This window comes from Paramormyrops kingsleyae, chromosome 18 (assembly GCF_048594095.1).
Source record: "Paramormyrops kingsleyae isolate MSU_618 chromosome 18, PKINGS_0.4, whole genome shotgun sequence".
NCBI classification, from domain to species: Eukaryota; Metazoa; Chordata; class Actinopteri; order Osteoglossiformes; family Mormyridae; genus Paramormyrops; species Paramormyrops kingsleyae.
This window is the reverse complement of record NC_132814.1, coordinates 12,233,276-12,248,753: the sequence shown is the minus strand read 5'-3', so window position 1 is coordinate 12,248,753 and position 15,478 is coordinate 12,233,276. Positions and strand designations below refer to the sequence as shown.

Here is a 15,478-nt window from a genome sequence, read left to right as displayed (position 1 = left end):
GTGATTGGACGGCCAGCACGTCAATCAAACCAGCGGAAAAACAAGCTTCGACTGGGCCAAGCTCGTTACAACCTGTTAGTGACCGTGCCTTACGCACTAGTTCCGTCCATAGTCATCGACGACCGCGCAGTAAATGAGTCACAGAAAGTTATATAACATGTGTATGCAGAAAACGACATTCCTTGGGAAACAATCATACAGTATTACTGTCTCGGAACCGGATCTATGCTTTTAAAGAAAGTTTACATGTAGTATTTATAACCTGCATGTGGCATACTAAAAGCGTGATTCTCGTGCATCAGGTGTCTATCTGTAGTTGCTAAAATGTTTTAGTCCACTACAGTCATCAATTTGCATGCCTCGACATTGTACAGACGTATTTGGGGTTACCTTGGTCATCGTAAAGCAGGAGGCTACCTCGTGGAACTGGAAACTTATAAATTGCGCATTCCTGTTTTGAGGTGCTCCGATGATAAGTCATCCGAGGTTCAGGCTGTGCAATTAATGGTTATTATACTTGTTTTAAAATGGTCTTTTTTCAAAACTGGATGAGATATAAACTCAGATGCCATGTTCACCGATTTTGTGTATTGAAGAAAAATTATCCACTTTCAGATTCGGTTAACCTCTGATCAATAATGATATATTCATATGAGTAACATACGAGCTGTGGACAGGACCAAAATCTGTAGTTTTACCTAAATCCTTGTGAAGTACCCAGTGTTAAAATAATTTCACTCCATTTTTTTTGTTTAATATATACTACATAAATGGTTACTGCTTTGCCCAGATTTACGTTGCATTTGAAATCATTCTGCAGCGTTTCATTTTGGCCGCATGTCTCTTTAAATCTGGGACGGCCTTCGGTTATTTCCGGTTCTGTGATATCTGGATGGATACATGTAAAGCGAACCTACAGCTGGGATCATCCTAATAATTCTGAATCCATGTTCTCCGCGCAGCTGTTTTTTGCTTAATAGAATACTGAAAAGGGCTATGATTGACTTCGATCTCGCTGAGGAGTGATTCCATGTGAAAGCTGTGGCTTTTCGTTGTCATTTCGGGATATCGCTGTCTTTTCTGCGCTCTCTTTACCGTTATGTTTGGGCAGTCTGAGCACGCTGGTCCAGTCCCCGCAGACCCGGTGCACTCCGGACTCGCGTTAGCGCTGCGCCAAAGCTGATCGCGCCGAAGCCGCCTCTCCGCTCTTCTTTCTACCAAACTACAGCCCAGCAGATCCCGCAGGTGACGCAACGCAGCCTACGTAGGAGCCCAAATTCCTCTCCGGTTTTGCGGATAATTAGGGTGGAAGGCGCCAAACGTTAGGCTCATTTACATCGGTGCCAACGATCGTAGCTACCCAGGCTGCAAGTAATGGATCGACAGTACTTCTATCTGTAGACCCTATATGCTTTAATTTCTTAAATATGTCTTCGTAACTAGCTACCCGTGTCCGTGTTGATCCTCTCTTCATTGTGCATCTTATTGTCGTTTAAAATGAATGTGCAGGTCCTTGATCGTCTCGTGTCGTACTGTCACTTGCAGGATGCTCCAGGGACCCTATGCCTCAGACCGAGACAAAGTCCTTATCCGGTTCCCTTTCCACTTGTTCGCCGTGGGCACAGTTTTCCTGGCACTCGGGGGCTTGATTTCCTGCGTTTTAATCTCCGTCTTTTATAATTATTCCGATGCCACTAACACCCACTGCAAGGTAAGGAACCACAGGGGATTGCTTTTTATATGGTGTGGTGGCTATTTACCTGGGGGGCTTTCAAGCTTCAGAAACTATTCATTTAAATAAATTTGGGATGCACCTGAGCTCATATCTCTCATTTTAGTCTAGTCAGAAAGGTTATACGTTTTATGTCTTGTTTGTAGATGGTATTTTCTCCTCTGCCCCCTCACCCTATATTCAGGTGCCAAACTACCTCCCCTCCATCAGCGCCTCCATCAGCCTGGCGCCAGAGCGCTACATTTGGCGCATCTGCATCGGCCTGCACTCCGCCCCTCGCATCCTGTTGGCGGTGGCCTACTTCAATCTGTACCGGATCCACTTCGCCAAGCGGTGTTTGGAGTGGTGCCTGGCTTTAGTGGCCCTGGCCTGCGTACTGGCCGAGAATCTGGGACTGCTGCTACTCACCTACGTGTCCTCCACTGAGACCTACAGTGAGTCGCCATGGTGACACTGGGTGTGAGGGTGGTTACTGATTAGGGAGACAGATATGCGCCCTACAGTATACCGTATATTATTATAGTGAATACTGCATTATTTTAATATCCCAAATTGCATCTGAATGGTAATGAAATCACGAAGGGTCTCATTCCAGCTGATGCAGGAATAGCAGTGCAGTGTCCAGCCAGTGACCCCCCCCCCCCCCCCCCCCCGTGTATCTCAAGGCGTGCCAACACCAGCCAGTAACGGGCAGCACCATGTGACTGTGTGAGATAGGGTTGTCACAATACTACAATTTCAAACTTGATACTAATACCTTGGAAAATGCTCGATACCATTTTCAATACCATGGGTACTATTTTTGTCTACTTGTTGATTGGCTCTGCTCAGCTGCAGTCTGAGACTTGAAAGGAGACGTAACACCTTTCAGAGACATAATTGTGTTATGCTGTTTAATTAACGCTGTGTGTTAATGTTAGATGAGCAGGACTAATAGTGTTTGCTGCCTAGCTCCCATGTTAACATTATCTTATTTATCATTTTTTAATTAGCAATAACTACCTTAATGGTAACTTAATTAACAGATGGTTAATGAGGCTACCAGCTAGTTTGGTGATAAACGGCTAACGTTAACGTTAACATTTATGATAACTTTTAATGCTACATTGTTATTGAAACGGGATCTTTACTAACCTCTCGGTAATCCTCATAAAAAGCGGATTATCAGTCTATAAGATGCTTTGCCAAATTTGCCGTGCTGCTGGACTTCGTCGCCGCCACTTTGTAGCATTGTCTGCATAGAGGCCTATCGACATCCATAGCCTTTCCCTGGTCATTTGTCTCGTGTGCAAAATACTTTAAAATTGCATGTTTTTCATTGTCAACTAAAACAAATGCTGCTGCTGAAGGGACTTCAGCCAGTTCAGTGATGTGAAAATGTCGTGAAGGGCAACTTAGCGTGCATGTCTTTAGGTGCCAGTGGGAGGAGGGGCTATGAGCCTGCTTTTCTGCAGCGGTGTGTGAAGTTGTGCGTCAGCTGCAGGAGTCAAAGACTGCACTGTTGGTATCGACACTTGCGAATGAGTTTCTAAATCAATAGTATTTTTTTGTGTCGATTAGTATCTGAGTATCGACTTCTTTGACAACCCTAGTGTGAGATAGACCTATGTCCGGCCATCATCTGGCTGTTAGTGGTGTTATCGATTAATGCGGGGCTTACAGTGCCAGAGCAGCAGGTATCTGACCACTATCCACCCCATATGTGCACCTGTCCTCTTCCAGATCTGCACCGGGATGGTTTCGTCATGTTCATCAGCTGCTCACTTGTCCACATGCTGATCACTTGCTGGCTCTGGAGGGTGATTGACCGTTATTCCCTCACCGCTGAGGTAAGTCCGCAGGACTTTCCCTTCCTCTTTGCCTGTGTTTGTGGCTAGTATTGTTTGCATCAGAGGTTCTTTTAAAATCGATTGAGAATACAGTGGTACCTCAGTTCTCGAACTCATTAGAACTCGAATTTCTTAAAAGTCGAACCAACCAGTTCGGAAAAAAAATACCTAGAGCTCGATCTGAATCTCAGAAGTCAAACCGTGAACGCCGGCCTAAGATAACTTGTACGCGGGGAAATGAGTCATGCGCCATGTCTCTCAGCCTGAACAAAGGGTAAAGCTTCAGTCTCAGCCTCGCATTCACTGTGATAGCATCGTGCATGTTTACACTAGCTGAATACATATATTTAGACAGTAAAAATACATTTAGACAATGATAGACAGTAACAGTAATTATTATTTAATAAAATACAAGATTAAAATAAAGATTTCTTATTAATTATTTTAATATTAATAATAAACCATTAATACGTTTAATTATAATAATATTGTTGTGCCCAGCGGGGACAGAACGGAGACAAAGGCGCAGACGTCAGGGTATCAGGGAATACGGGGTTTAATTACAGGTAAGGCAAGCAAAACGCAGACGGGCAATACAATGACTGGACTGGGGAAACAAACTGAAACGCGGACTAAATACAGAGGGCTAATGACAACAACCAAAAACAGCTGATCACACGGGGATTCCACACGGGGTTAACGAGGGGGCGTGGTGCACGGAAGGAATGCACGATCGGGGCAGGACACATTGTTTTTTTTAACTTTACACATTGTTTGGATACATTTAATTTCTTACTTTACAAATTACTGTTTTGATAAATGTGCTTAGATGTGTTTAGTACAGTATATGCCCTTGTTGTATCTGGTTCATTTTGTGTTTAAATGCTAAAAAAACATATTTAGGTGTATTTTTTTCGGGCTGGGAACCAATTAATTTGTTTTCCATTATTTCTTATGGGGAAAATTCGATCACAACTCGAACTTTTTAGGATTCAATTCGGAGTTCTGAATGGATTAAGTTCGAGTTCTGAGGTACCACTTTAATGCCATTTTTAGTGTGTGGTGTGGTCACGGTGAATCACTGCAGTATTTGAGTCTCCGCCATGGCTCCATGTGTGTGGAGTTTTTCCTGTTCTCCCTGTGTCGTTGTGGGGTTTCCTCCTGGTATTCTGGTTTCCAAAAGCATGCAAAGGTGAAGTGGAGTCACCAAATTGCCCGTGCGTGACTGATTGGTGTGTGAGTGAATGGTATGTGAGTGTGCCCTGCAATAGATTGATGCCCCATCTTGGGTTAGTCCCTGCCTTGCGCCTGTGAATTACGGAATAGCCTTCAAATTAATGGATTAATGGACGTTTTGGATGTAATCCAGTGTTTTAGATGCAGTTTTCCCAAGTTCCAGATTCTCCAAAACCCAGATGGTAGTGAAAACTCTAAATAAGTTTTGTATAGAATCCTAAGGTTGTATTGTGTGTTTGGCCTATTACATATGAAAGACTTCTTACTGTTAGGGTTGCAAAGGGGTGGAAAATGTCCAGAAACTTTCCATGGGAAGTTAAGCTGGGGAAGTTTGTAATCATTGAACGCTGTGGAACTCTGTGTGAGCTGTCAGAGGTATGGCAAAAAAGCTGTATGAATAATACAATATAGAAAATGACTTATAAACAGTGCAGATGCTTATTTTGGGTGTTTTTACACACACATTATTACAAGAACTTGGTTACACAATGATATCACTGCTAGTGCTGTCAAGATGCCTTTTGTCCCCCAACTACATTTAAGTTCCCTGTTCTAGGCTAGCCTGCAATTTTCCAAATTTCCAGTTTATTCCTGTTAATTCCCATATGCCACGGAATTTTGCAACCCTACTTGGCATTCGCTAGGTCCAGTCTTTCGGTGTTGCTTCAAGCATAAATACTCAAGCTGAGTCGCCACTAGAGGGTAGTGTTTGTCCGCTCGTCATTGATTGCCCAAACTTCGCCACACCCATGACTACAAGACAGGAAAGCAAACCTGGTAATGAGCCATATGAATCGGCTCATTAATAAATGTCGGATATGATCTGTCTGTAATGATCTAGGTCACATATGACCTCATTCTTTTGAGAGCTTTTCCCAGTGGTTTTGATCAGAGGCTTAAGCTGTATTTTTAGGTGGAGAAAAAAAACAAGTTCCTCTTAAGACTGTGAATAACTGTCATCTGCCCCTCTAGTTTCACTCCCCTACACATGTGACTGTGTGTTAAACCATGATGATACTGTGTGAATTTAATGGTAGGAGCTCTTGTGAGATGTATGTGCTTGTATTTACTACCAGGGTGCGATGTTTTGTTATTTTTAAAAATAATCAATGTCAGTTGTGTAAGTGGATTTAAGCCACTAGGGCAACTGACTTCACTTTTGTATTTCTCAAATAAAGTGTCAGCCATTGACCAATCAGGTTTTAGCTTCTTTTTTTTCCTTTTTCTTTTTTGTCAATACAGAGGATGTTCTGCTGATAGGTGTTAAGTCATAGAGACAACTTTTGGCAACTTCCTGTGAGGCAGGGCTTCTCGCTGTATGGTACACATTCTTCTAGCGTACGTGAGAGAGTTTGAACATCTGCTCACTTCTGACTCTGAGTTTGATGCTTGTTCAGTCATCATGAAATGTCTGCTTGTCCCGAGCTGATGAGGATTGGTCTAGCTTAGACGTTTGTGAATATTTATATACACATGTTAGTTTCTCAATATTCAGGTGCATCTTGCAGCATATGTATCTTCCTGTTTTTGTATGTATGTGTGTGTGTGTTTGTTTGTCAGTATGTGTGTACAGCCTTGTGTCGAGTTATGCCTGATCCAGTCACATCCTATTGCGTTTACGTAAGAGGTCCATAGTAAATAATATACACTAATGGAGAGATCCCTGAAAGTGGGTGTAAGAGGATGTTGGCAGGTATATCAGCAGAATGGGCAGCGCTGCCAGATGTTGATAGATGTTGACCCACTATCAGTGTTGGGGAAGTTACTCGCTAAAATAATCCATTCCAGACAGAGGTGGAAAGTTTAGGTCCAGAAAATACAAATCCAGATACACCCATATTGACTTGCATCTGGAGGGCCTGTTCCCAGTGGGTGGTCCCATGGGTTTTGAGTCACTTTGTGTGCTTGTGTTAGTTGCCCCATAACTGTGTCCTGGCTGCAGGCATCCGGCACTTGATTTGTGTTGTTTCACCATAAGGAGTTTGGCGCTACATCCGAGCAGCTCTCTCTAGCACAGTACGTCTCAACCTAGTCCATGGGGACCCTCGCAGACAGTCCACGTTTTTGCTCTCTCCCAGCACACCTGTACCAGGTATCTGGTGTTCTTGATTGGCTCGAAGCTGGGAGGGAACACAAATGTGGACTGGGGGGGTCCCAGAGGGCTGGTTTGAGAGACACGGCTCTAGCAAGTCGCTACATGGCTGCTGTATGGACAAGCTTCGTTGTCCACAAGTGGACAGGAGGATTGATCCCCGCAGTTTGTAAAGTGGCGTTTAGGAAATGTCGATGTCACGGAAGTGCTGGGCACAGCACCCCTGAGAGAGCCTCTCCGCATGCTTGGTGAGAGAGCATGGGTGGTGCAGGTACAGATTAAACTCTCACTCGCATGCACATGCATACGCAGCACACAAATGCAAATGTGAAACCACACGCGCATCCGTGTCCTGCCGCCACATTCATGGAGAACCTCGGAGACTGCGGACTCCAGGCGCCCCAGATTCGCAGCGCAGAGCTCACAGCGTTGCAACACTCACTCGCAGCACGTTTGGAAGCTGCAGCACGAGCCGGCGGGGGGGCGGGTGCTTCAGGCACGACTTCCTGTCTGTGTGAGCGAGGCTGCCGTTTTCTCGTTCACAGACCCTGCTTCTCTTTTCCCTTCTCTTTTCTTCGGCCTGTTCAAGTAAGGCAGGGTGGGGAACCTGATCCATGGAGATCCGGTGCGGGTTTTTGCAGTGGCCCCTCAGTCAGCCAATAACAGTGGGTCTCCAGGACCGAAGTTGAGAACTACTGCTTCGTTATTGGCTGATTTGAGAGGTCATCCCAAAAACCCACACCCACAGCGGCTCTCTATGGATCAGGTTCCTCACCCCTGAAGTAGGGCATGATCTGGATTATCTGACCCGGTGGAACTGTACTGTGTGGTTCTGTAGCTGTCTGGAAAACCGCCCATCCCTGAAATCACTTATTCAGTACAAGGGCATTGTGAGCCTATTCCTGGAAGCACGCGGCCCAAGATGTGCTGCACCCTGAAATGGATTCCAGTCTATCAGAAGTAATACGGCCTTACTCACTCGCACTATATAGCCATATGACTTCATGTAACCCAGTGGTTCTCAGTCCTGTTTCTGGTGCCCCCCTCTGCCAGAAAATTCCATTCCAACTCTACCTGAATCAGGCTAATAATCAATATGGTAGGTCTGATGGGGGACACCAGGAACAGGACTGAGAACCACGTGTTTTTAGCCTTTGGACGGAAACCTGTGTGATCACAGGGAGAACAAACTCCAGTCCTGCCTGGTGTCTGGAGACTAAGCTGGGTTTTAAAGCACTTTGTTGGGGCCTCCAGGGTTTGACCTCCTGAGGTGAGGGGTCTGCACGTACAATCCAGCTGAGTTCGAGGTCCCTGCCAGTGGAGGGTCATTATCTGCTGACATTGCAGCTTTGATCCAGGCCTTTTCCTGATAGGTTCCTTTGTGTGGGAAGATGACAACCTCTGTCAGTGAATGGTGTTTAAAAATAAACTCACCTTGAGGTCTTTGTGGCTTTTTTTGGCTCCAGACCAGATAATGTGGGAGTGGCTGTGGGTGCTGGGGGGGGGGCGGCCGAGGGGCTCCAGTGTTTCTCAGCGTCCTTGCATGTGAAAGAGAAAAAAAAAAAACACTGCAGATCTGAGGTCATATAATCAGATATTTAGTATTTTTTTTTTACTTATTGGCTGTAGAAGCATCACAGCAGAAGGAAGTGGTTGAAATTGGGAGGGGGGGGGGGGTACGTGCAGCGTTCGGCTCATAAAACCAGTTGCAGAGATGCTGGAACATTGCTACATCAGTCATGCAATGCATGCTTGACAACTCTGACCATGTTTGCAACAGCTGTCTCCAGATGATGTGTGTGTGTGGGGGGGTGATTGGGGGCTTCCTCTGGTTACCCCCACATTGTGGGAGGGTTAGGAAGTTGGGGAGCAGGATTAAACATTTTGAGACACTCCAGGCTTACAGATTCTTGCCCCAGACTTGAGCCCATGTCCAGCTAAGAATAATCTCTGACCAATCGCATTATTACCTAATGTAGCCCTGTCGCAAGTTTAGCTTTCTGCATGCGGAGATCCTGCATCCCGCTGTGCCGTCGAGGTGAAAGCTTGCAGGTGCTGGTGGCACGTTTCGGTGGAACCTCTGACTCGGCCATTTGAGGCGAGCACATGCGGTGTTCTTAGAAACCCGAACGGGGAACGCGGCGAGCATCCTGCCAGGACAAGGTGTGTAAACGTGTATGAAAAGCGTCATCTTCTCAGGGCCCATTCTTAAGCAGCATATGTGGTGCACTTGCACTCATGCACATACATGCAAAACATGTGGTGTTATCTGCCAACTTTAACCCAGAGCCTCTAGTCTCAAACCAAAAGAAGTGCCAAAGTTGAGAGCCTGGCAACCACAAAAGCGTTCTTATACGTCAGAGGTTAAAGGCCACATACTGCCGATCTGCCGGTATAGCAGTTTATGCGAGGCTGTGCCGCTGATCTGGTGTAAGATCTGGGGCTGTGCTTCCAAGTTGACTGCACTGTGGTTTGGACCCCGCCCCCCCCCCCCCCCCCCCTTCTGGTCGTTCATTTTGTATTTTGTTTTTTTTCTGCCCTCCTCAGGAAGGGACCTCGCGCTACTGGAAGCTCCGCCTCCTTCTGTCCAGCTTGATTGCCTGTGTCTGTGCAGCGTACTTCTACTGGCGACACAACAAATACTGCGAGGCGGGAGGTGAGGATGGATTGCCCCCCTTCCCCCCCCCCCCCATGTCTTAGCAGGAAAACACACAGATGCATAGACCCCCACTGCAGGCCGTCCACTTCCCACCCACCTCTCTGCCTGCTTCCTGCTGCCTCTCCATGCTCTATAAAAGTGCACGTTGCCATTCTCCTGTTAGCGCGAGCGTGTGAATCGATATGCATGCAGTCACCTAACTGCCGTGTGTTCCTCCCCCCCCCCCCCCACTTGTATCTCTCTTATCTCTGTTCTGTATGCTATGGCACATCTTCCAGATGGGTGTCACTTCCCAATTGAACTTCCTCTTCTTTTTTTTTGTTTTTTACATCTCTGGGAGGCAGGTCAGTTCCGTTGGTTTGACATGAGGCTCAACTGCTCTGGGAGGCTGGCAGCCACACTGGTGGTGGAAACCCTGTCAGACCCCAACCCTACGGTTTCCGCTTCCCCATAGCGAATACCAGAGGGGCCTCCCTATTCTGACCCCCCCCCCCAACCTTATTTTGTCTGGTTCCCTTTAAGCCTTGATCTGATGTTTGTGTGTACCCTTGCTGTCATTGCGGATAAACTCCTCTTTTGTTCCCCAGTATACACCTGGTTCGCCTTCTCCGAGTACATGATCGTGCTATTCAACATGGCCTTCCACACCACAGCCTACTGGGATTTCAGGGGCAAGGAGATGGTGATCGCCACTGTGCCGGAGGACAAGCGCTTCTGACAGGGGAACCGAGGAAGAGCAGGCAGCGGAGCCAACTCCTCCTCCTCCTCTTCCTCCTCACACTCCCCACAGAAAGGTGGCAGGTACCCTGATGGGTGGCCAGGGGAACAACTCTTCCACATTTTCCCTTGAGGAGGGACAGCCTTTTATCTGCTCCCAGCCGACGGGAGAGCAGGAGCGGCGCTTGGAGTGAGGTGGAGGTCCTCTGCATCATTTGGGTGGGAGGGGCCAGCTGTTGCCAGGAAACCAATGTCCTAGTTGGGAAGTGGGTGGGGGAAGCCTAATGCAACGAACCTTAGTCTCTGAGAGGGGCTTGTGGTCACCAACTGACAGGAATATGCCCCCGCTGTCAGTGTCCTTGTGTGCTTGCCCTGGTTCTACCCTTGGCCTTGTCGTTCCTGGAATTTCCTCTTTCCTGACAGGTTCCGGTTGCCATAGTAACAGAAGACTCCATGTCTGCGGATGGCTTCCTCTGCTGATGTGCTTTTATAACAGAGGCGTGCCTGCGTGCTGTCAGTCACTTTCTGGTCTCAGCCAACATTTCTGCTCATTAAAGACTGGCGCTGAATGAAAAAATGACACAATCGGCCTCCTTCAAATACAAACGTGCTTCTCACAAGAATATCAACTGGTGGACTTTCCAGAATCGAACACACCAGCAAGTTTGGGTGAAAATTTTAAAAATCATGACAAGTGTATAACTCGACTGAATAGAACACTGCACTGCCGCTTAGTTTTAGCACAATTGTGTCTTTATGTTTAGTGATTATTTATTTTGGTGTAATTCTGTGAAACTCAGGAAACATTTTATTAGTCTTTGAATTCAGTGACAATTTTAGACACCTTTTAAAAGGGAAGTTGGTTTCAGGGCCGCCTGTCTGCCGCGTCTAGCTGGTGCCCTCAGTATTAACATCAACTTTCTCTGCTGCCAACGTGCTCCGTGGACCAGGAGGATATCAGCTTCTGCTTCCGCATCACCTGCTCCAGTGTCACACGCTAACTGGTTGACGTCCTGCGATTGAGCTGTGCTGCCATACGATATTTCTGTGACATCGGGGGGACTTTCACAGCTCACGCCTAGCAGGAGCTGTTCTCTAATGTATATTGCCAGCTTGGGTGTTGTGATAGATGTATATTTCTCTTGCAAATAGGTACGCCTATTGGGGTAATGCATACTTTTATGTAAATGCAGCTGAGCAACTGTTCAAAATTGAAATGAAGGTTACGGGGTGGATGGTTGTACGTCCAGACCGCTTAGATACCCCTTAGCTATGTATATCTGAGGATACCCTGAATCTCACAAGTAGACTTTAAGTAAATGCTAAAGTCAGGCCGCTGGCCTGCAGAGTATAACTGTTTCCATGGCAACACTGGAATCTTTTACAGAGGGTGTTTCTCAATATTAAAAATGCAAAGATCGTACTTGTGGTCTTGGCAGGAGCAGTTTTGTTAACGTGCCTCACAAGAACAAACTTGGGTTGCAATGAATCATGGGATTGTTCTCATTTGGCGGGGGATATTTGGGGTGGGGCAAAAAGACATCCAGGGATTTTCACCATGCTCTGTACTTCTGTTCTCATTATTGGAACAGGTCTTCGGCAGTGGAAGATGACATGAATGGGGTACGTAAGAACACAAGTACGGTGAAGTATGCGTGTTGAGAGACACCCATAGTGTGTGAGGTGCCAGTCATGCGTAGTGGCTTAAATGTTTGATTAGAATTGGTGTACAACATACTATGAGCACCAGAGCTTGTCAGCGCAATGTAATCTGGCTCAGCGTAGCTTTTAGAGGACTTTTTATGGAAAGGTGCGCCTACTGGCTGATGGCAGCAGGCCTATGGGTGCTCCTACTGGCTGATGGCAGCAGGCCTCTGGGTGCTCCTACTGGCTGATGGCAGCAGGCCTCTGGGTGCTCCTACTGGCTGATGGCAGCAGGCCTCTGGGTGCTCCTACTGGCTGATGGCAGCAGGCCTCTGGGTGCTCCTACTGGCTGATGGCAGCAGGCCTCTGGGTGCTCCTACTGGCTGATGGCAGCAGGCCTCTGAAGACTTATGGAATCACCAGTAACTGAATGTAACGTGACACTGCCGGTCCAGCGGGACTCAGGCAGCAGTGCTTGCTAATGATTAATAAATATCATCTTAGCAAACAATTCTCTTATCTTGACTGAAGGTTGACTTTAACATCTTGGTTGCGAATCGATCATAATAGATGGGAAAGTATCAGTGCCTGGGTGCTTGGGGCTTTACATTTACATAATACATTTGATCTAATGTCATTTTGCGCAGGAAACAGGACAGGTACTTTATTTACTGATTTTTAACTGATTATTTCAGTTACGCACATAAAGACTGAGGTGGAATCTCATACACCATGTGGCATGGACTACGGAATGGGGGGGGGTGACTTTTGGAGTATCATTAAGAAAGCAGCGATGAACTACCAAGAAAAAAATTACCTACAGATAATGTAAAAAACTTTATTAATAAAAGTCTTATTTTTATGTGATTTAAGAGGGTCAGGTGATACTGGTTACTCACTGAGTGTTGTGAGGGGACATCTAATCTGCTGTGTTTTTGTACTTTACATTTATGCTTTATGTCATTGACAGCATTAGCCATTAGCAGGTCTGTAGCAGCAGGCCCATTGGGGGGTCTCTCTTTGTAGATTTCATCAGGGGGGAGGCTCCATAAATTTCACTGACTACCTGCCACATGCCTGATCGGTAGCAAAAACATTTGAAGGGTTTCAAACTCGTGGCTATGTGGTAAGCGAGAGGGCTTCGACGATTTAGACAGTGAAGAGGTTATATCTGAGTTTTTCAAAAGCAAACAGACAAGTGGACCTGTCTCCATGGCCTGGCCTTGTTGGTTGAAAAGCGTTCTGCGGTCCATACCATGTGGTCCCCTAGGCCCAGGTCACTCACCGACACTGCCGGCAGAAATGATGTGAGGATCATACAGGATATGGTATGAATGCTACACTCAGGTTTGATGCACTGGAATCCTTTTCTTGCCTGTAATCAAAGTCTCTCTCGTTTGTGTGTGTGGGTGGTTTGGGCCAAACCTAAGTGAAATCATTTGAATGCAGCTCAGAATGGCTCTATCAAATGGGGGGGAACGACACACCGCACGTCAGACATTACGCCTGCCCCAATGGTCCTTTCATTTTACTGTCAAATGATCTCCCTGGGCCCCCTCTCCCATCGCCTGCCTCTCCACATTTCCCTGCCAAATGTCCCCCATGCAAATTGCCGCGGGGAGGTTCTGGTGTTTGTTTGTTCTGAGTCGCTTCCTGGCGCTGCAAGCAGGAAGCACCATTTGCCATGGGAGAACTTTAAGTGCTCGTACGTGCGATCGTTCAAAGTGGCTTGCTGCTCCTGGACTCGGGCCGTTCGGCCATGAGTATCCAGCCCAGGGACGCCGAATTTGCAGAATTTACTCCGTCCATTTGTTGTTGTTTTTGAGGTGAGCCCACCAGTGATCTAAAGTCAAGTTTCATTGTCATTGACTTTCGTAAAATTTCCTAAACTCCAAAAGAACATTTTCTGGAAAATGAATCACATGGAATGAGTGATTTTTAAATTTTTTTTATTTGCTTTTCAATTGTTCCCGATGTGCTTCTGGGACCTAAGATGTGACCGTCATGTGATCGTCATTTCCACAAGCAGCCCCCGGCACCCAGGACATCCAAGACACTTAGTGGGGCTGTCTGTCCTATCCCCCCCCGCCCCCCACAGTGAGGAGAGGGGGGTGAAATTCATAAGGGAACCTGGGTGGGGGTTTATTTACACGCAAGCTACCACATGACTCAGAACTCCACCTTCCGGATCTCGTGCCACAAAGAACCCCAAGTCAAATTTATCTCAGAACATAAAACTGCTCCCACCCGCCACCCATTTGCCGTCTCTGCCTCTGCCTGTGGCCTGGTGGGGCTCTGCGGCAAACTCCAAACAGGAAATCCCTGAAATGGCAAAAAGGCTACCTTGGAAGGATGCAGCGAGGACCGAGTCCAGCATCCCGCTGCACTTTGAGTGCGTTCATTAGCCTCCCGTCGCTGTGGCCATCCCCACTGCCAAAAGCACGCCTCATACTGCCAGCTTTCCTGACCTCACGCTCGGCATATCAGTTTGCGTTAATGTCAGCAGGTTCCGGCAGTCCATTTCCCACCAGCCTCTCTAAGATAAGCGCTAAGATGATGGTGCGTGTGGCTCAGGTGGTTAGGGTGTTGTGCTTGTGATCGCAAGGTTACTGGTTCAAATCTCAGTCACCAGAGTGATTTCCCCACTGACCTCTTGAGCACTGTCTTTAAACCACGCCCCCCCCCCCCCCAATTGCCCCATCCTTCCTTTCAATTGTATGTTGCTGTGCATAAAAGTAGTTGCTAAATAAGTTAACTGTAGTTATCATCCCTGCTTTCCATCAATATTTACTGAGATTAGTTGATAAGCTCTTCTCAGTGACAAGCACGGGGCCAGCTTGCCGTCGAATGCCGGTTCTGTCTGTCGTCGGCTAAGCGGTGACAATAACTGAAAGGAAAACAAAACACAGGCACACACTGTGGTCCTTGTTTATAACGGGCTGCTGTATTTCCCCTTCGAGCTCGCAGTTGGGGAGTTGGCCCTAGCCCACGGTAGGGTTAGGCCAGGTCTTCAGCCGGCAGTACTTTAACAGTGCCTGTAAAATTAGCTTCGTCGCATGAAAGTGCCTCGACCGCACACACTCTCGATTTGTGCGAGGTGAGTGACTGTGGTGAAGGTACACTGGCGTAGCTATGGTGTGAAAGCGTGCAAAGCAGAAGAACAAACTGAGGTCAGAGATATCGGGGAAGGTGATTGGTCAGTCATCGGCGTGACGACACGGTTACTGAGAAAAAACATGAAAGATGGACATCGGTCTGCCGTGTTTGGCCCTCATTACACCACATCACAATGTCCTTGTATAATTCGTTGCGTTTCTCGTGATTTCTGGATGCTTGTAGGCAAGGATGACCATAAGGCAAGGGAAAGTTAGGACAATCCCAAGGGCCCCTGAGTGACCTAGAAAATTTGAAAAATATCTGTATTGGTCTGGACTGGGGGGCCTAATTTGATATGCCTTCATGGGGCCCAAAATCTTGTTGGGGGGAAAGCATACCCCAGCCAGCTACAAGGAGCAGGTCAGCAGGGTCAATGGGTCTCGACCTTTGTGCCGTGACGATAAAAAACTGGC

The 15,478-nt window shown here is 47.0% G+C and overlaps 1 protein-coding gene across 4 annotated transcripts; it reads left to right on the top strand.

Moving 5' to 3' along the window:
* The first annotated feature begins 58 nt into the window (after positions 1-58).
* On the top strand, positions 59-12,420 carry LOC140579545 (post-GPI attachment to proteins factor 2-like). Of its 4 annotated transcripts, none has more exons than XM_072702196.1 (6): positions 59-1,245; positions 1,546-1,711; positions 1,917-2,166; positions 3,455-3,561; positions 9,437-9,545; positions 9,893-12,420. In XM_072702196.1, the coding sequence occupies exons 2-6, from the start codon at positions 1,547-1,549 to the stop codon at positions 10,000-10,002; spliced, it is 741 nt and encodes a 246-aa protein (XP_072558297.1). In that variant the 5' UTR covers positions 59-1,245; position 1,546; the 3' UTR covers positions 10,003-12,420. The 4 variants fall into 4 exon arrangements, with proteins under 4 accessions (XP_072558297.1, XP_072558295.1, XP_072558294.1 ...); XM_072702194.1 differs by having other exon boundaries at positions 63-1,264; positions 10,136-12,420; XM_072702193.1 differs by having other exon boundaries at positions 66-1,245; positions 10,136-12,420.
* Positions 12,421-15,478: the final 3,058 nt, after the last annotated feature.

Excerpts from the sequence above, each read along its gene's own strand:
- LOC140579545 (XM_072702194.1), top strand. The coding sequence starts at position 1,547 with ATGCTCCAGGGACCCTATGCCTCAGACCGAGACAAAGTCCTTATCCGG. Across the intron at positions 1,712-1,916 it reads CCACTAACACCCACTGCAAG|GTGCCAAACTACCTCCCCTC; the intron begins GTAAGGAACCAC and ends CCCTATATTCAG. Across the intron at positions 2,167-3,454 it reads GTCCTCCACTGAGACCTACA|ATCTGCACCGGGATGGTTTC; the intron begins GTGAGTCGCCAT and ends GTCCTCTTCCAG.